Genomic DNA, 21,206 nt, shown 5'->3' on the forward strand with positions numbered 1-21,206 from the left:
ACAGCTTGACTCTACTCGCAATAACAGCTTCATGAACAAAAAATGTTCCCAAAAGATCTCTCCCCCACCCACTCAATCCCCTATTAGCGAGAGAGGATTTGCAACAAACACCCTTGCAAGGGGACTCTCTTTTTCCAGGCAGGCTTGGTGCCACAATAGCCCCCTCATTTCTCATATTCTCCAGGTGCTTTGTAGCAAGTGGGCTGCTGCCATGCCATTAGCGCGATCTGGAAACACACGTGCCGCGGGAAACTTACTGGGAGATGGTTTAGCAAAGCGTAACTGCACTGTGCAGAGGATGGGCCTACTGATTATTTAGCGCTCTCTCGGAAAGCAGCAGGGAGAGTGGGTGATCCAAAACTGACACATGCACACACAAAACTAGGTGCATTGCCTAAACATGAGCTATCTGGAGACCTCTATGCTTCAAAATTATAGTCTTCATTGTGTATGTTATACTTCTGAAACACCTGTTGGCAAGAAAACACAGTTCATTCAAAAGCTACCTTTCCGGAAAAAAATATTCAGTAAGGATTCGTTAAGGCTGACGAGGATTCTTTCTGGCAGCATCTTCTTGTGATGCAGCAGGAAAACATCTGCAGCATATGTCAATGGGTGGCTGAAATAAGTCGCTCAAGGTCTGGATTCCTACATGCCACAGGCTGCTCATGCCTTTCTCCGGCTCCTCTGGCATCCCTCACTCCCTTTGTGCCCTCGGTGTGACCACTCCAATACACGGAGAGAATATTAACTTCCCTTGTGAAGGTTTGGAGAGAACTCAAGAGTCTGAACACTTGAGGAGACAGACGCAAGCTAATTATGGACTGTAATTACCTCAACTGCAAAACCTTTTCTTTCCTCTTCAGCAGGCTCTAGGCAAGTCCCTGTATGTCACCGACTCTCTTCTCTCCACGGTCATGCCATGGTGTTCTTCTGCCACGCAGTCCAGCAAGTGCCTTCTCACACCTCAGGCCAGTGCACAGACATGAACTAGGGCTTTGCATTTACGTCTTGTGGTGGTGTGATGGACAATGTGAGGCGCGGTTCAAAGAGTCGTCTTTTAAATAATTTGCTTTGGAAGGAAACATACTTCCAAGTTTGAAATTTTCTTGATTTCATGCAATCTGTCATGGCACCCGCCAGCACAGCTGCTTGGTGGGCGGAAAATGTGGACCGCAAAGCTCGAGATCAGCCATGTGAAGATGAGGCTGAGCCTCAGATTATTAAGCAACTAAAGATGGAAGAATAAAAAATAGTCTAACATTAGGCCACAGCAGCCCAGTCTGAATTTAGAGCTCCTCACACATCACTTGTGTACCTCAAAGGGTCTGAAATCTGTCTCATGTGTACCAAGCATCTTCTTTTCCATCCTCCCATGTCTGGACACAGAATAGCCTGCTTGCCTGCATCTACACTGCAGCACATCTCGATGTTTGAGCAGATGAATATAGATCTCTTGTGTCACCCCAGAAAGACCCCCACATCCTCATACGTGTTACCATGATGGTGTTCTCCACCCTCACTCATGCCAATTCATCAAGGGAAGGAAGGAACTCTTGTAGTTAATGGCCAATATCGGCGTAAGAAAAACTGGGTTCCTGAATAAAATGAGAATAGAAACCAGAGAAGATTCCTAACAACCAGAACTACTGGGTTCTGCTTTTAACATGGAGGCTGAGAAGCTGCTTGTCCAGTTGGCCCGTGGTAGCTGGGGATTAGACTGAATGATTCAGTAGATCACTTCCACACTGACATAACCTTGGAGGACACCATATGAATTCGGACCTGGAAGGGAATCTTTTAAATACCACAAAAATAACAGCTCTTAAAAAAACAAACAGACAAAGCACCAGAGCCTTTGAGGAGTCTTTAACCATCCTTTAATTTTGCAGTTTCAAGACTGACACACAAGCAGTTACAGAGCTCAGAAAGAACCTATCTCAGGACGTGAAACCCATCCGGCTGACAAGTTACTTGACAAATACAAGTGCAGTGTATTCTCGCTTTGGAGGGATAGTATAAACTCCTCAGCCTCAGTGAATACGGAACCTTTTACCAGTGGCTTTATATGGTCAAGGCAGGGCAGAAATGGTAACCTGAGTGTGCCTCAGACTGCCGAGCTGGGATCTGCCCTCCTCCTGCCCTTGCTGATCATTAGTGCTGAGCTACATAAGCCTGCGGGTCCTTCCAGTACATCAAACGACGATGACAAAAATCTTTTGAGCTGGGGAGACTCAAAAGATATATTCAGAAAAAGAGAATTAAGCTTTGCTGTTACCTTATATTGGCAATTTTCTCCTACATCTAGCATCATCCAGTGCAGTATGCGCTGTAGAAAACGATGCCATATGGCTCTGTGATAATGAAAAAGTAGAAGTGGAAACAAATGGTCCCCTGTTACCTCCCACTAAGAGAATTGGCTTATCACTACCCGAAGGAATAAGCAACTAGATCTCTTTGCAGTGGAAACAGCAGAAAACTTAATGCATGTACAACTGTCATCGAGAATAGTACTGACGGAGCTGAAATAGGCTTCCCATGCAGCAACGCTGTTGGAACGGCTTCAAAGCCATCAAGATCTCACATGTGACCAACAGGTCTGTGCTGGACTGTTGTCATGCTGTTTACTGTAGTGTGGTCTGAACTTTCACTGAAGACTCTGACTTAACCCCGTGTGAAATCTTCTGTTTTCCCACCCTGCCAGACAGCAGCTTGCCTTACCTCTCCAGGCAAAGCAGCAGCAATAGAGCAAAGCCAAATATCCCACCCAAATCTCCGCCAGGATGCTTGTTCCTGCACTGCAATCACTCTTGGGAGAACATGTTAAGGAAGCATTACGTGATTACACATCAAAACCCCCCAAACAACCCCAAACCCAAATCTCAAATGGCATTTCCCTTCTCACTAGTACAATGCCACCCAGAAGATACGCGCTTTTGCCTTTGATTATAACAGAAACGCAGAGGCTTGGACCTGCAACCTGACAGCCCCTGCTGCTCAGTTAATACGAGCGACACAGCAGATTACACAGTGGTGATTTTCTTGTCCTTGGTGGCTTGTTTGATCGCAGCCTGCTCACAAATGATCTCCTTCAACCGCTGCAACCTCATGTTCTGGGTGGTTTGGTCTCCCACGCCCGTCTGGCTCCGGTGCAGTAAATTGAGGGCATAGATGTATTCCAGCTCTGTGTACTTCACCCCTTGATCCACCACGAGGTTTAAGAGCTCGTCTGCTGTGTTGTAGAGCATCTCATAATACTGCCTGAAAAGCAAGCAAACAAAAAAAACCCCAACTCTGGTGAATAGTGATACTTGGTGCTCCAAACCTTTATTTCTGTAGAATACCATCAACTGTTACTTTTATTCAGCAGCGCCACCAGCAGAGAAGGCTGCGTCAGGTGCTGCACAAAGACAGCGCAAACATATTCCTGTTGAACATCAGGAGATGCCAAGTGGGCACGTACATGCACAGATCTCACAGATCTGCTCCCCACACTCTTCCATACTCAGCTAAAACACAAACGATGGGGAACTGAGGGCTCCTCTTTCCTAATAGTTACCGTCAGCCGAGATGTCACTGTTTGGTATCCAGCATGTAGAAAGCAGTATATAGATACAGATGCATAAAGATACATATACATGGTAATGTATGGATGTTTATCTAGTCACTCAGCCTGCAAGAACAGGAGTCTTCTGGAAAGGGAAGGAATCACAGCCCCAATGCTACTGAGACACACAGTTTGAGAGAAAAAATATTAAATAATGCAAAATAAAATTTGAGCCAGGAGCCGAGGTGCCTTTTTTAATAAGTAAAAGATCATCTGAAGAGAAGGCATAATATAGAGGCTGCAGTGCAGGCTGGTTTAAATTAATGTAAAGTGGCATTAGTGAAAGAATGGATTTCCAAGGAAGGGAATTTAAGCAAGTACTTACTGGAAGAGAAAACGTGTCACGGGCCAAGGGAAGCAGTGGGGCAATTCTGACAGCTGCCAATCACTGCAGAAAAAATGGGCTGGGACTGGATGTGCGACTGGAGTATTTGCCCTGATCTGTAGCCCAGGTGGAAGAGTTAAAACTAGCGAGAGCTGCTGGGATCCTTCAAGACTTTTTCTTCCCCTCCTTCCTTTATAGCACAAACTGATTAAGATTTGAAACCGGGAGAACAGCGTGTGACTCTTGGAAAGCACTGCCTACAGGTCATGCAGCAGAAGGGGAATCAGGACTCTGGTGCCCTTTATACAGCACTTTTGTGAATTCCTGGCACGGCCTTTCCAGTTCACACAGCTGCGCTCTGTGCCTCAGTTTCCCCATCTGTACCAAGGGCTAAGATCTGGTGTCAGGAGCCTGTGGTCTGGATATCGCCAAGACAAAACATCCTGTCTAGAGGGAGCTGTAAAAATACAAGGCTTTACAAAACTTCTTTAGGGCAGAGAGGTTCCCAGCCCTGGGCAGACCCTTCCAGGTCAGACAGAAGGGGAAGGTTCTCACATATGACTCCACTGAAGCAAGCTCCATCAAGCAATCAACCTTGGCTGTGGGTTTAGGTCTGTTTGCACTATCAAAAACAAAAAAAGAGTGGTGCATGGATGGGAAGTACCACTTTTTCTAGAAGAACTGCTTAACTTTATAGCTTCATGCAGATGTTTTACACCCTTGTAAAGAAACGAGGATCTCAAAAGCTCAGGGAAGGAGAAGTGAAAAGATCCCTGTCTGTCTGCATGCATCACATGGCAGCGAGCGCTTGATTCAGTCAAATACCCAGCACTTCTTTTGATGAAGAGCAAAGCAAAGCAGAAATGTGCCAGAGCAGCTGAAGAGGAGGTCCCTGCATGACTCCTCCATGCTTCTGCAGGAGGACAAGGGCAGGCTGCAGTCTAATCTTTAGGTCTTGGTGGAATAAATTATTTAAAACCTAAGAGCAAGGGCTCCAGGAAAAGTTATCACCTCCCTCCCTTTCTTCTCCTCTTTGAATGCATTAAAATAGCAATCAGGGCAAACATGGCAAAGCTGCATATTAGATTTCTCTTGTTCTTTACTTTGCAGGCTCTCAGGTCTGGCTTAGCTGTGCCTTTGCAGAGCATCCTGCATGCCGCCAGACTGCAAATCACTGCAGCAACGACTGTAACCGGCTGTAGCAAAACCACACTTTTGGAGTGTCTCAGGCCTCGCCCCTGCTAGCACGGCCAGGCTACCGGGCTTCAGAGCTCTGCATTTTTATCTCCTCCGTCTCCTTCAAGACATGGCCTGCTGCTGTGACCTGAGAATTTGCTCCTGTGGTTGAAAGTCTGCGTCAACGCAACTGCTGCCAGGGGCCAGCTGAGATCAGGCGGGAGGGAGGGCTGGCGGCGAGAGGAAGAGGACTCCAAAATCATCAATTCAGAGAAAAACGGACTGACAGGATTTGGGTTGTGTGGTCAAATGAAGGGAGTGTGCGTGAGCTGGGGAGGATACACGTAGAAGGCACAAGACACAAATTAAAAATAGCTTCTGGGGATGAAGATAAGCTGAAAAAACAATCAAGCTGTTAGGCTGCACACATCTGAGATACAGGCTAAGACTCTTGGAGCTGACGGAGGAGCAGTTCACCAGCATCGCAGACTGCCCGAGGGGACTTCGAGGTGGGCTCTGCTGCAGGGACACATTGTTCCCTCAGAAGCAGGGGGTAAATGGGGCAGAGAACTGTCTAAATGAGACTATTATTTCCCTTGGAAAAGAGAGAAACCATGCAAGCCACTTGAAAACTGGCTTGGTAATGGAACTCCAAATCCCCCTGACTTACTACATGATAAAAAAGGATGTTTGTGCAGCTCAAAAGGCAGGTGGATGGGTATGTATGGGGGAGACCTTGCACATCCCTGCATCAGCTGCTATTTGCAGAAGGCTTTTGGCTAATCCCTATAAGCTACAAACTCATCAGGTTTGGGTAACACCGAGTCACCCTGCCTCGGCTACTGATTTCAGTTCCCGTGCCTATGACGGGGAACCCAATGGCACAATTTGTGGTCCCCCAGAAGTTATTTGCCACCACGTGACATGACACGATTTACTGCTGTACTCCCCTCAACGTTTACATCTCTTCTTCACTCAGACTGTGATGCTGAACGACTCCAGTGTTTGACACAGGGATTGAAAATACCTATGTGCCTCAGACAGGAGGCATTTTGCAAGGCTGATCTGGTCCCCTGCAGAGCCACAGCATCGAATCTCAGCTTTTGATAAAACATCAATAGCGGAAGCCACAAAACCTTGGGAGGGTATTTCTCAGTACTGGATTCAGAAAGGAGGAGACTAAACCGAACCTTATCTCCAATCACGGGAACAGATTTAGCAGTTTAATTGCTAATGATGCTAACACTGTAATCCCAGCACAACAACAAAGCCCCAGCACTCGCCTGAGAAACACATGGAAAACTCCCTGAGAACCTCTCGGTACGGAAAAACAAGACTTGGCTCAGGAGCACATCACGGTAAGGCCTGTGTGTCCAATCCACCTCCCGCCATGCTGATGGATATTCTTTAAATCTTGGCTCCCCTTGCAGGTAGACACATAAACCCCTCAAAATTAGCAGATCTCATGCAGTTCCAGAAGCGGCAATGCAGTGGCAGGCGACAGAGGCACAGCAGAGGCTCAGACTCGTCCTCCTTGATAACACTGACACCACTGTTAAACTCTTCTCTCAGCCAGAAAAACACAACTCATTCTTCAGCTAAAGCAGTTCAGGGGACATCTAGTTACCGGCAGGGATTGCTAAAGCCCTGTGGGTCAGCGGTCTAAGGATGGGTCTCTTGAGCTTTAATTTCAGCTCCCTTCTTCAGCTATAATTAGTCCTGTAACTTTTATGCTTGAACTTGGCGCAATTAAATAGTTGTATCTGGGACCTTGCAGAAACTAAGATCCCAAGTTTGAATGGCAGCTACCTACCAGTCGGCTCTATAGCATCCTTCTGGCACCTTGATGTGTGGCTCATTCACTGAGTGCCCAGAAGCTGCTGTTAGCCTTAATACTTTAGAAGATGTGGGCATTTATCAAGATGCTTCAATACACAGCCAGAAATCTCATATAAGGTTAGCTTTGATAGTATTGGCAATATCTCAAGTACAGTTATACACACAATGTGTAGGAAAAAAACCAGTAAGGTTGCCAAGGTAAACATTAAGATTTAGGAAACATTGATCACCTTCAGGGAATTTATGCCGAGCAGATGTGGAATGAGATTTTTATCTTTGCCAGCTCTGGCTGGGTTTTCAACAAAATGATAGAGAGGCTATCTTGGATGGTGCGATCTCTCTGAGAGATGGCAAGTCTTTGCTCCAAAGCATAGGACTCGTGGCCTTCCCAATATGACAGAGCCCCGTAAAAGAAGAAGGAACAAGAACTGAAGCTGCTCTGTCTGCAGCCCAGACCGATCACCGGACAAGCTCAGCAATGCAAGCCCATCTTTATCCCATGTCCTTACAGCTGCCTTCCTTTTTAGCCTGTCCCAAATCTTGGATTACTGAAGAATTCTGCACCTAATAAACACAGGATTCATCTGTCACTCTTTTCAGGATCAGATTATTTTTTAATTAAAAATTTCCTACAAAATAAAAAAAGAGAGCAAGCGAGACAGTACGAGTGAGCGAAAGGTATGCATTTTTAATTGGGTGCAATTAAAAAACTGCCGCTTTGGCATGGCATTGCCTTCGGCCAAACCCTATTTGCATGAGTAATTATTCACTCCATTACGAAGTCTGCTCAACTTTACCTCCCGTGTCTTTGAAAGTATTAATAAATATTGATCAGACACACTCCTGTTTGCCTTTGCCCAAGCAGCTCTGATGGACTCATCTTCTGATGTTATCAAATAATGAAATATGAAAGAGTGAGTGGGATGAGCCTCTTGTTCTGTGATTTTTTATTTAGGCTCTTCATTTTATTTTCAGAAGTGTATTTGTCCCTGCCATTATAAATGCTCTTTTGATTATCAAGAGGAGGTTGAGAAAAGCAAGTTAGTAAGGGGGAAATAAATGGACAGGTGAGGGAAATCTCTATTCAGTGAAATGCTGGCAAACTGCTTTGTTTTTTTTTAAAGTTGAGATTTAAAACCAGAGAGAAGGATTAATATTTATCAAAAGCTGATTCTATCATCTGACAAATAGGTTAATAAATAATAATAGTGGATTAGCATACCTAACCAAAAAGCAAATTTAGCTTCCCAAGCCTTCAGTTGCCTTCTGTGTGAGCACAGCTAAGCACACAGAAGCTGATTTACCCTACACAGATCATCAGCCTGGGCAGAAAGATCCTTCCAGTGCTCAGCGATGAGATTCTTTGGGGTAAGAAGAGAACAGATCAAGGCTGAACTCACAAATCTTTACTTACCCGAAGTCAGGAATGCGGCTGATGGGAACAAAGTGACTTGGGTGATTCACCTCATCAGGGGAATCTTTTTGTTTGTGTGCTTACTCGCACAGTTTTTATTTATTTGTATTATGCTGAAAAGGATAGATGGGGCTTGGTGAGTTGACCTGATACGACAGATTTTTTACACATAGATGTGGTACAGGTTCTTGCAGAGCATCTCTGCCAATTTGCTATGGAAGTACTAACAATTGCTGTTTTACAAGGGCAAGGAAATGTTAATCTGGCTCCAAGCCTTTAGCTCTTTAGGATGGTAAATACCTGGCCAAACTCTCCACTTATGTTTTGCTTCAGTGTTGATGGGTGTATTTTGGGGGAGCGAGGAGCGAAGGACTGTCTAAGGTGTCCGAAGTCCCTACTATCCTCCTCACACGAGATGATGAACTAGTTTTGATGGCTTGTATGACAAAGACTTGTTCTTTTTTAAAAAATAAAATTCATCCTTACAATGCTCCTTCATGTGATTATCTCACGTCCCTGCAAGTCAACCATGTCTGTGACTTGTTCCTCGGACTATTGGGTTGAAAGTTTGTGAACTAACCCTTGAATTCTTTGGGCATTTTGTAGGACAAACACATACCTTAGAGCAAATAAGGCCTAATCCAAAGCTCAAATACAACTGTATTCTTTCTGCTCACTTTAGCAGGCTGGAATTGGCCCAGGAAGATCTACCATCACCTGAAGAACATCTTTGTACTAAGAGCAGATAGAGAAGGATAAATATCACTGGTGGAAGTGGTTCCCAGGTGAAAGAAAAAGCATCCCACGGGCAAATCAAAACTGAAGAAGCCAATGAACACACAAAACAGTTCTGCGGTTTTTTTTACAATAGCAGTTTTAAAACAAAACGTCAATTTGCCAACAATGAACCCATTTTGCAAGGAGATATTTTGAGTATATATAAATCAAAAAAGATGGTCTCTTGAACTCTATTCTTGGAGAAAGAGAAAAAAAAATAAAGACACTTTCTCATTTGGAAAAAATCTCTGGAAAGGCAATCAGGATGAAACAAGCTCCTCTGAGGGCTATTAATACCGTTCTCCATTTAAATGCTAATGTTAACCTATAACCCAAGGCCTGCACACAAAAAAGTTTTTCAAAAGATGGCCAGGTGAATTCAAAATTAAATTCTGATTTCCCTGAGAATGACTTGATCTCTTCTTAAGAGAAGGACCTTCAGACGAACAGTGAGATGTTTCAGAATAAAGAATATTACTTTAATTATTCCTTCATTATACAGCTGGGTGCCAACCCTATAGTGCAGACAGAAACAGATTCACAAGGCAAGAACTCAGATCTGGGTGCTGACTTACCCAAAAGGAACAAAAAAATTCTGTACCTTATCACCTACCTCCGGTTTTGGGGATCAGGGAGTCACTTTTATAGCACCCACAAATATCTTAGGTACTCTAATAAGAAAATCAAAAAGGTTAAGTATGAAGCACTTACAGACTAAATCTAGACAAAAACCACAAGACAGACCAATGAACATACAAGCGAATAGGAAAAAAGACCAAAGCTGCCGTTATAAAGTCACTCAGTTTTGCAGATCTTGGTGGAACTATGACATTTAAATATATGGAGGAGGCGAGTGAGTGCAAAAAGGGAAGATACAGCAAGAAATGGGCAAATGATGCCCAGGGAAGTGTTGCAGTCACCCTCTCTGGAGGTATTCAAGGAACATGTGGACGTGGCATTGTGGGACATGTCTTAATGGGCATGGTGGTGGGTTTTTTTGGTTGATGGTTGGACTTGATGATCTTACAGGTCTTTTCCAACCTTAGTGATTCTGTGATTCTGTGAACTTCAGTTCATGTAATGCAGGAGAAATGGATTTTCAGGACTGGCTTGACCGAGAAGAAAAGCCCATGGGGCTTTTCTGTCCCTGGAGCAGGAGACATCTGAAGTGGGAAAGGGAAGAGATGAGGACGGAGTTGATGGTTACAGGGCACCGGAGATGGGGCAGGAGGGATGAGCTCGAGCATGCAGGATTTTGCAAAGCAAGTTCTGAAAACTTGAAATACCAAGCAAAGGAAAATCCAGATAACCCAGCAATTACTGTAATTTCTACACCTCATGAAGACGGCAATGATGTTTGCATACATGCGTCAGTGATCAGCATTTTAAAGCAAGAGTCTGCAAGTACGGATGCTGGTTATTCTTCCACCTTGGGAGCTTATGATAACAAAATAGAAACTAGTGATGGAAGGTATCTGCTACATCATACACCCACTCTCTAACCTGCTCCTCTTAAACTGCATCCTAAAACATACAATAGAATATCATTACCCTCAGGACACTATTCCACAGGGGAATGTATATCCTGATCATCATTTCTCAAGATTTCTTTCTTGATTTTTAATTAACCTGGAGCAGTTGTGGGGACAACAATAGTAATGTCCATTTTCTGCCTCCAGAAGAACCCAAAGTGCTTTAGGGGAATTCACACAGCTTTAGATGTCCACATCAGAGATGCTATTGCTGTGCTAGTCAACCTCAGCTCCTCTTACAAACCATGCCAAGAAACGGACATCTCTCATGTCTGCCTGGGGTGAGATGATGAACTGTGGCTGAGAAGCATCTATTTGTCTCCATGGACTGTAGAGTGAAACCAGAATGAGGCAAGATCAGCCAAAAATGTCTGCTTGCTGCTATCATCTACATCTTCTCTAGGTGCACCAAAGCCCACCTCATTCAGAGCCTCTCGGAAGCCCAAAGGCAGATGCCCCATCACCACATGCTGCAACATGCGGCACAATTTGGGGCAGGACGCAGAGATGGCTGTGAGTTGTGATATTACAGGAGGAGAGCATCAGGAAAGTAAAAAACACTTAAAAAGCTAAAATGTGCAAACACCCAAGATGTGAAATGGTTTGTGAAAGAAAATAAAACATGAGAGGAAGAAATAAAGTGAATTTATAATATAAAGGTGCTTCACGCTCCTGTGGTACCTGTGCAAATCACAGCCCTTAATAAATAACCAGGGCTGTGATGTAAGAATAGTATTAGCTTTTTTATACAGCCAGAAGAACTGAGATTAAAATTAAAAGTCATTTGTCCAAGGTAGAAAATAGTATCAGAGATGGGAAGCCCTCGCACCTTGATCGATACCGTACCTGCTTTTGGGACTGCAGCTCACAGAACTCTGATCAGGGTGCCGAGCCCGGCAAGAAAAGTGGGTGTGTTTATTCGAAAGGGTATAAGTACAGTCTTCTAATTGAAGACAACCAAATTACAAAATCCAACTACTTTCCCTTTTAAAACTTAAACCAGAGACAGTGTATGAAACACTAAATACAAATCAGCTCACCTATGCGTTGGCCTTTATACAGATTAAGCAGCTTTGTTTTAATGGCTGGTTTTGGAAAAAAAACCCCAGCCAACACCTTGAGGTGCTACGTGCAGCTCTGTGTCACTGAAGCATTTGGTTTTCTCTCTACTGCAAATATTTTGGTAAAACGCAGATGATAAATCACCTGTAAAACGTGGCACTAATTAGCAAAGGAAAAGGTTAAGGTACGTGCAGAACATAACTACTCTTCCAAAAGATCTCTCCTTTTCTCTCTCCTCCTTTTCATCCTGCTATGCTCTGCCTTATCTACTACTTTCTTTCTAGTATTTCCTTCTTATTTCCTCTCCCCTTCCTCCCGTGGTTTGTCACTCGTGACTTGGACAATGTTGCCCTGCTGGGAACGCGTGATGCACGGGAATCTCTGTGCATCAGGCGGAGTCATCACAGAAGGGAACACGTGCACGTAGCATTTAAAAACCATTCCCCGAACAGCTCCAACCACCCTCGCACTCTGCAGCGATACACAGTAATTACACGGCTTTTCAAAGGAAGGATAAATCCATTAAACCCCATTAAATAATTTTTCAAAAACAATGTCTGAGACACTCCTTGTAGCTCCATACTGGCTGATATAACGAAGAATGGAATTTCTCACTCTCCAAATGGAACTTTATAGGGTATTAAATAAGCACCCTCAGCACTTATCTAAATCTTTAATTAGTTCTATAATATACTGATGATATCAAGGCTAATTAAATTTATACAGATAAAAAGCAATGAAATTCTAACCAAGTGAGCTGGAAAGTACATATTAAACAGTAAATTTAATGGTTCAAGCAGATAAATGCAATTTTATATAAAAAAATAAATTCAATTTACATGTTGTATTAAAATTGATTTTGAGTGTGCAAATGATTGGAAAAAATCTTTTTAATAGATCAGTAAAAGTGCTAATCTGGCCTGTTTAAATATCAGTTATTAATGCCAGCATTTGCAAATAAGCCACACACATTTGCATTTTTACTGCATATAGTAAAAAGAAAAAATTATCTATACCATATGCCAGTTTATAAAGAATATTAAGCAATTTTTCCCCTTGCCTCATGCATAAATGAGAGGAAATGTGGAAATGAATGTAGCCCGAAAGAAGAGAGAGAGTCAGCAGTTCGATGGAAAGTACAGCAAAGATTGCTCCAGTCAGCAAAAAAGAATACAATTTCAGCTACCCTTTGGGAACAACAATTACTGTGGCAAAACCCCCCAGCCTTATTTAGGATCAAGTGGCTTGGAACGGGATACAAAAACCTGACACTGTAATCGTGGAGATGCTCAGTGGTGCAAGTTTGCTGATTTTTAATAAAACCAGGAATGTTTGGTAGCTACCGATGGGGGAAGGACACATGTGATGGGGTCTGCTTGCTAAGGGGCAGAACAGGCTGCAACACGTGAACTATGGTAGGAAATTATAAGGTCCGACAAGTCAGAGTCTGTCTGTAGTAGGTTGTGGTCAGGCCTCGGTGCTTCAAAGGAGGTTTGAACCACTTGCTGGAGTCAGGTAAACAGCCCAAAATTCTTGAAAACCCCAGTTTATGGTTTTTTCTGGCTACCTTTGTTCATTTTGTTTGAATGCTGCAGTGGCTTCAGAAATGAGGGAACCGAGATTTTTTGTGGACATGCTGACACCAAATTTGGTTTGTTATCATTTTTTTTTGTCGAACATGTTGCTGTTTCTCATGGAAGAGCCCTTTACTGGGTTCACTTGCCTCACGGCACTATCGTTTCTTCTGGTAGTACTGTCCAGCGTCATTACCTCGTGCCAGCCTACAAATCTCTGAGGTTGGGGAGGGGACCTACAGACCCCCGCTCGCTCAGCACTGCGCACAGATCTAGCCAAACCAGGAGGAAAACAAAATGGTGCAGCAGCCTCAAACCCTCCCCACCGGCTCATCATCATCAGTTACCACCACCACCAAGACCTCAAGGGGATTGATTGCCATGATCTCCTACCTATGAATGGAGAAGAAATGGGGTGAAGCCATTTCATCCCACACTAAAGTAGTTATATTGGGTTGAAGTGCCCTGTGGAGGTTGTTTATTATAAAGAAACCAGGCAGCCAGGATGGATTCGATGCCAAATTTTTAGATGGCTGAAAGGAGGGGACATCAACATAGAACTGTGAGTCTCCTGGATGAAGGAGTTAATGCTTAGGAGCTTCAGCACTCCTCTCCATGCATTCTGCGTTGGTCACTGGCCAGATGAACATTTCATCACACCTAATACGCCAGTTCTCAATACTTCTCCTGATGCTTAGAAACCTTCAGATTTGCAGGCTAGAGGTATTTATGGCCAGCTGCTACTCATTTGCTCTTGCAGCAATATTTTTGGTTGAAATGGCTTTTCCCTCTCTAATGTACTCAGGGCAAAAGACGTATTCACAGAAGGAAGCCATTGCCTCTCTAAGGTATTGTAGAAGCAAAGAAGCAAGAAGGCCACTTTTAATTGCTCCTTTTGAAAAAAACTGCTTCTGAAAGACCATTCACCTAAGCCAGAGCAAGTACTGACACTGCTGTGTGCAGTACAACTGTGGCCTCTTCTGGCCATTCTTGGTGAAATTTTAGCTCCATGATCTCAACTTTTTGAGTCAATAGATCTGCACTACAATATTTTTTGCCAGACAGCACAAACCCTTAGCATTTAAAATGAAAACATTATCAAGGCAACGTCAGGGCAGGATAAGACCCACAGCCATAGACGTAGTTTCTATCTCCATTCTCTACTGCATGGAAAAAACCAGGTCTGCTTGTCTTACTGATGGAGTATTTCGGAGATGCATCCTTTTGCTCACCACTCCTTACGTACAGGCTGCAAAGCCCAGCCAGACTCCACTGCAGTGTGACAGGGGCTCCTTGGAAACAAAGCTGGTCCCTATCGAGTGAGAAGGGAAGCCCAGCACTGCTTCTAACCTGATGGAGTAGTTCATAGCCATGAAAAGCAGAGAAATTGCTCTGAACTGCTGTTTTTATCTCATTCCAGGAACGCATCCTCTAACCGTACAAAACCTCCAGACTATCAAGAAGAACCCTGCTGTGAGAACTCAACCTGTATTTTTTTGTATTAATTTATTAACCCCTCTTTCCATTCCCGTTTGTACATCTCAAAGCAATTTAGAGACACTGAATACAAAACATCTCTGTTTTCTCAAAAGGCTGCTTTGCGGTTGAGAAAAGGAAGGTCTGTTGAGTTTAAGGGGTCAGAGTGAAGTCCTTTGTGAGTGCAATGGGATGGCTACAGCCCAGTAACAGCCGTCCCCACGCTGATGCTCACTGAGTAACCTCCCAGGGCCAGCTTCCCCACTGGTGTCCACCTCTGAACCTCCCCCCAGAGACAAAAAGCTCATTTTCCTGACGATTCTTAGAATCTGCACATTTGCATGCTACAAGTGAAGGAAGAATGAATTTCACACAGCGCACCAAACAGTTAACAGATGGCAAAAAATTACAATCATTTACCAAGTGCGTTGGGCTTAAGAAAACAACCTGGAATACGAAGGCACTGAATCTTATTAAAAAAGGCACATTTTACATATTGCTTCTTCATAATACAAGCTGTTCTTCATGAAAGCATAAAACTTGCTATTATTTGCACCTCTTTTCTTCTTCTCTTTGTTTTTGCACACATGACAACGTGAAAAACATATCTGATATATGACTTCTGCATGCACTCGAGAGGCTGACTTCAGCTTTAGATGTTAATGCACTCAGGTGATGTGAGATGTCATCTGAATTTTATATCTTTTCTATATTATTTGATCTCAGATCTGGAATACAAATTGTAAAATACAAGGCAAGCTTTACAGCCTTCAATAAAATCCCAGTAAGAGATTACACGCTGGAGACCATTCCCTGAAAGCCATACGTGTCTGTATATGTTGACATCATATGTGTCTATTCAAACGCAGTGCTCTGGATGTAATTATTTTAATATCTTCTTAAAATACAAGAATCGAGGTTTTTGGTCTTTACCTGAGCATACGGATTTCTCTTGGCTATGAAGCCCAGGTTCATTACGGGACAGATTTAATTGCTACATCAGAGTTTGTGTGTTGATATTCTACATCTGATGTGCGAAAGTTCAGGGACGCCAATCAGGCACGGTGCAGATGCCACTCTGCAAAATGTTCTCAGACAGTCTCCATCTGTCAGGTATGGTAATACTTGCGCTCCATCAATAATTCACCTCCTTAACTCCATGTTTCCTGCATTTGAGTCAGAATTTTTAATGTCAGCCTCACCAGAGGATCTACCTTGGATAGACAGGAATTGCCTGATCTGCATTCCCCATTCAGACTCTGTGCTTTTGTGCCCTGGAGCCAGTCGCCTTCTGCAGTTGAAGAATCATCTCTCAGTTTACTCAGTTTTTTACTGATTTAGCTGCAAAAAATCACAGCTTCCCTTTTGGGGCAGCATTTTAATCTCATTCGAGGATGGAAGTCAGAGGGTATTTATGACAATCATCCAAAATCCAACTCAGATGGACCACAACTTTTCTGGGAAAGCTCATGGTGAAAAATACCGGGGGGGCTGAATACCGAAAATAGGATGCTACTGTATCAGCTTGAGGAGGGAAGAAAGGGGGCGGGGGGGGGGGGGGGGGAGAAGAAGATGTGGAGCTGCTCCTCCATGGGTCAGAAACTGCTGAATGGCAACCTGTCCCCATGCGAAGCAACTGGCCTCATGGAGCCTGCACAAATTTGGTTAGATCCCAGAGCCAGGAGATGGGCTCACTGGTGGTCTCCTCTTTGTGTGGGGCTGTGGCTCCTTTGGGTACCAATCAGTGGTCCCTTGCTCTAGAGGCAGGCATAGGAAATCAGCTGGAAGTGAGAATATTCCCTAGCACGAGGGCAAATCACAGAATCACTAAGGTTGGAAAAGACCTGTAAGATCATCAAATCCAACCATCAACCAACAAACACCACCGTGACCACTAAACCATGTCCCACAATGCCTCGTCCACACGTTCCTTGAACACCTCCAGGCATGGTGACTCCACCACTTCCCTGGGCAGCTTATTCCAGTGTTTCACCACTCTCTCAGTAAAGAAATTTTTCCTAATATCCAATCTAAACCTCCCCTGGCGCAACTTGAGGCCATTTCCTCCCATTCTATCGCTAGTTACATGGGAGAAGAGACCAGCACCCACCTCTCTGCAACCTCCTTTCAGGTAATTGTAGAGAGTGATGAGGTCTCCCCTCAGCCTCCTCTTCTCCAGACTGAACAACTCCAGCTCCCTCAGCTGCTCCTTATAAGTCTTAATTACCAGCCCAATCATCAATGGTTCGGCACCAGTGAGAAATGAAGGTTCCCAGGTGCCCCAGTTAGCATCAGCCCCAGCTTTCAGCATTTGAAATGTGGAATGACAATCTTTGAACTTTCTTTGGTCAACTCAGATGCAGCATGTGACACAGGAAAAGAAATCCTGATGATACCATGTGATAGCTACAAGTTTTTCAGATCCCATCATCAAGAATGACCCATCATCTGGAATGACCTGCCCATCCTCAGGCACCAATCTTCATCAGGTGGAACGGAACTACTGGTTGCACAGTGCAGCTGGTGGAAATGCTTCTTGAGGGACACTGATAAGGGCATGTGGCTTGGCAACAGAAGGGCTCACTACTAGCCTTGAGTTGGCCAAAAACTCCAAAACAGACTAAAAGTGAATGAATTAAGGAACTTGCTGGTTAGAGAGTAATTTATTGCAGCGGGAAATGGAGGAACATGTCTCCATCTGCCTGAACACTGGTCACATACCTATGCTATCCAAGGGTCTTTCAAATGGCACTATATTTAGGAAAGTGAATCACGTCCTTAGCAAGTCCCTGGTAAATCCGGGAACAGAGCCTGCTCCTGGTAGGGTCAGAGAGGTACTCAAGCCAGCTTTAAGCAGCAGAAGCAGTTCAGCCACTTTAGCACGGCAATCTGCTTCTCGGAGAGGGACTAACCCTGAGCAAAGGCCATGCTGAGATGGCACCATGGGGGGTACAGCCAACCTAAGGCCCTTGAGCTGTGTTTAGTCCTGAAGCAGTTGAGCACGGCTGCCAAGCCTGGAGGATGTGGCATGGTGAGCAGGTGTGCTTGTGCATGTGATAAGCGTATATGTTGGAACGTGTTGGCACAGGGGTGCTGGCTGCAGGTATCCTGGGGTCTGCTCCTCCCTGCAGTGGAAGACAAGCACCCAGGGAGCTGCCGTGCAACGCAAGAATGGTTGTTCTAGGCCACACCATGGTCCACCAAAAGTCTATGTCCGGTTGTCCCACCTCTGACTGTGGCCAACAGCACCTGCCCAGAGAGGAGCAGGTCAGTGATGCTTCTCTAGCTCACCATCCCAGCTACTGGGGACTCGCTGAGCCAGAGAGATGCCTCTGAGACACCCTGAGAAGTGCTTTTACCTCCATGGGCATGTGCTACACAACTTGGGGCTCCTGGCTGTGGAGAGACTTCCATAGGTGACTTAAAGGAGCTGGAAAATTGGCTGGCCTTGATGTACAGTTCCTGGGCTATAGCTGCCCTGGACCCTATTGTCGAGATACTTTGCTCTGCCCTAACGCTATGTCATGGCTTGACCCTGTCAGTCCTCTCAGTTGTGCTATTTTTGTCCTTTGCTCATTTTCCCTCTTCCCTCCTATATTCCAGCAGGAACTGGCCCTGGGCCATTGCTAACCCCTGCTCCTCTCTCCTTTCTCCTGTCCTCAACTGTGACCTTGAAATCACCATTCCCAGAACGCCCTCCCCTGTCCTCTTTGGGTCCTAGCACTGGTATTTTACACCCTACCAGCCGTGCCCTGCCTGCTCGTACACCTTCCAAGTGAAACATTTCTGATTCCCGGATGCCATTGCATTTGTAGCTTGAAATGCTCTGCTCCCCAGCTCAATCTAATTAAGAGAGAGACCTCTGCGAAAGATACCACTTTAGTGCATAGAAAAGTGATGAGCAGTGACTCTTAAAAATGTATCGCACAGCACCAATATCTGTTATTTCCTAGCAGATTACTGGGTATGAAGCATTCCAGTTTCTAATGAGATCTGACTGACAGGGTAAACCAATCTGCTACTTAAGGACTTGCATGTGTCTTCCTATCTGTGGGGCTCGTGCTAGAAAGATGCAGCCTACTGTGAAAAAGGCAGGACATTTTTCTAATTGCTTCGAGTTGCAGGCTGGAGCTAGGCAACAGAGATGCATTTCAAGCTGACAATCCAATAGTTACCTTTATTTCAGCTGCAGACAAATGCCTGGGATGGTTGTTCTTCACACACTGATGGTTCTCCCTTTCTTTGCAATTTTTTTTTGGTGTCACGCCAACTTCCCTTCTTAAAAAGTCCGTCCTTCCTCTAACAGCTCTGTTTGCTGTGCTTTTAAGCAGAAGCTCCCAGCACGCTACCACACCTTCAGCACACAAACTCAGCACAGACAGAGCCCACCTTTAAGCATGGGAGCAGAAAGCAATTTCTAGATCAAATAGCAGCTCCAAGCAGGTTATGTGAGAGCTCAGACATGGAGTTCACATTCACATATACTTACAGGGGTATCTACTCCCGTGGGATGACTCTAGATGTTTGTTCAGGCTCAATCTGGAGTCTGGGGCTAAATTTTGATGTTGTTTGATCATTGTCAATCAAGGCAGTCCAAGGCTAGACAACAGAGAGACCTCAAACCAGAACTATTGCCACGATGTTATTTGTCCCTTTAGGAACTATAAGATGTAATTGGAGATTTGCTTGTTACATCCTCATCTGGTTGGCAAATTAAACAGCGTTTAAATGGCCTTCCTCCTCCCATCCCTTCCACCTTCTCTTGGCAAAGCTTCCCTGTAACACCAGCCAGCTCTTATGGCTCCCAGGTGAGCATGGAGGATCTTACTCCAAAGAGAGTAGATGATCCACTGAAGCCCACTCCTTGTGCTGGTAGGTGCCACTCTTTGCTACTGTAGAGTTAAAAAAACCCCTTAACTAAAAGCAAAACCAACTGAGTTCCTTCACTTCTCCCTGGACAGCGATCACTTGCAAAACAGTAATGATCACAAAAAATTATTAAAGACTGAATTGCAATTTAAATACATAAAGAAATCCAGCTAGAGATGTTATTGCACATCCATGGGTTCAAAAACATGCTTGTCACCTTCTACGAGGGTGGAGAGAACCTCGAACACTCCTCTCCTCGAGCTCTGCATGGTACACAGGCCCTGATGTAAAAGGTCCCTCTCCATCCCTCCTCCGGGCTCTTTCTAACACAGAAATCTCTGCCACCAACTCTCCTGAGCTTTGCTGGGCCACCAAATTGCTGGAGGGAGAGCTGCAGGCAAAGCTTTACATGCCCACCCTTCCTTTTTGGCCATTCTGCTTTTTTTTTGAATTAGAAACCAGCACGCGTTTGCTCTGCAGGAGAGCCGAGCCGCTCCACCGGCTGCACGCACAAGAGGTGACAGCCGCACCAACTGAACAACAGCCATTCACCACCAATGCGTGAGTGAGGACGCAACGAGTGTCACCAGGAGATCCCAGTGAGATGTGCCACTGCGCTGCAGGAACAGAGAAGGCTGTGACCCTTAACAAGGGATGGATGAGGACGTTGCTGCCCATTTCGGCACTACTCTGCCTGTGCAAAATCAACTTTTGCCCCTTGGAACCGTGAAACACAGAATGATGTTCCCTTTTCTGGATCTCTCTCAGGTCGCTTAGGAGATCCAGGGTCTGTGATGACATTTAGGATCCATTTCAAGGTTGCAACCTTTTAATAAAATCGTTGCTACCAACCCTTCATCTTCCATGCTCGCGTGGCCTGCCTGCCTTCACACCCCAGCTGTTGTATCTCCAACCAGTGCCACGTAGGTCTTTCATATTTCAGCCAGCTAAGCTGTGACCAGCAGTGCTCAATACCATAAATACCACGCCAGTTCCAGGAGGGATGCTGCAAAAGCCGTATTTTCACAGAATCACAGAATCATTAAGGTTGGAAAAGACCAGTAAGATCATCAAGTCCAACCACTAACCCAACACCACCATGCCCACTAAGCCATGTCCTGCAGTGCCACGTCTACATGTTTTTTGAACACCTCCAGTGAGGGTGACTCCACCACTTCCCTGGGCAGCCTCTTCCAATGCTTCACCACTCTCTCAGCAAAGGAATTTTTCCTAATATCCAATCTAAACCTCCCCTGGCACAACCTGAGGCCATTTCCTCTTGTCCTGTCACTTGTCACTTGGGAGAAGAGACCAACACCCACCTCCCCACAACCCCCTTTCAGGTAGTTGTAGCGAGCGATGAGGTCTCCCCTCAGCCTCCTCTTCTCCAGACTGAACAACCCCAGTTCCCTCAGCCGCTCCTCATCAGACTTGTGCTCCAGACCCCTCACCAGCTTCGTCGCCCTTCTCTGGACACGCTCCAGCACCTCCATGTCCTTCTTGTAGTGAGGGGCCCAAATTTTCATTCCACCTTTAATGGCTCTGCTCAGATCAC

At 44.9% G+C, this 21,206-nt stretch overlaps 1 protein-coding gene across 1 annotated transcript in view; it reads right to left on the reverse strand.

Annotated features, from left to right (window-relative positions):
- Positions 1 to 1,891: 1,891 nt before the first annotated feature.
- Positions 1,892 to 21,206, reverse strand: part of EXOC4 (exocyst complex component 4) — a 413,543-nt gene continuing 394,228 nt past the window's right edge. Inside the window, exon 18 of the mRNA XM_059816543.1 lies at positions 1,892 to 3,261. Within this exon, the coding sequence (XP_059672526.1) occupies positions 3,024 to 3,261 (238 nt within the window). The 3' untranslated portion in view covers positions 1,892 to 3,023. The remainder of the gene's footprint in view (positions 3,262 to 21,206) is intronic.

The sequence above is a fragment of the Gavia stellata genome, chromosome 4, assembly GCF_030936135.1.
Source record: "Gavia stellata isolate bGavSte3 chromosome 4, bGavSte3.hap2, whole genome shotgun sequence".
NCBI classification, from domain to species: domain Eukaryota; kingdom Metazoa; phylum Chordata; class Aves; order Gaviiformes; family Gaviidae; genus Gavia; species Gavia stellata.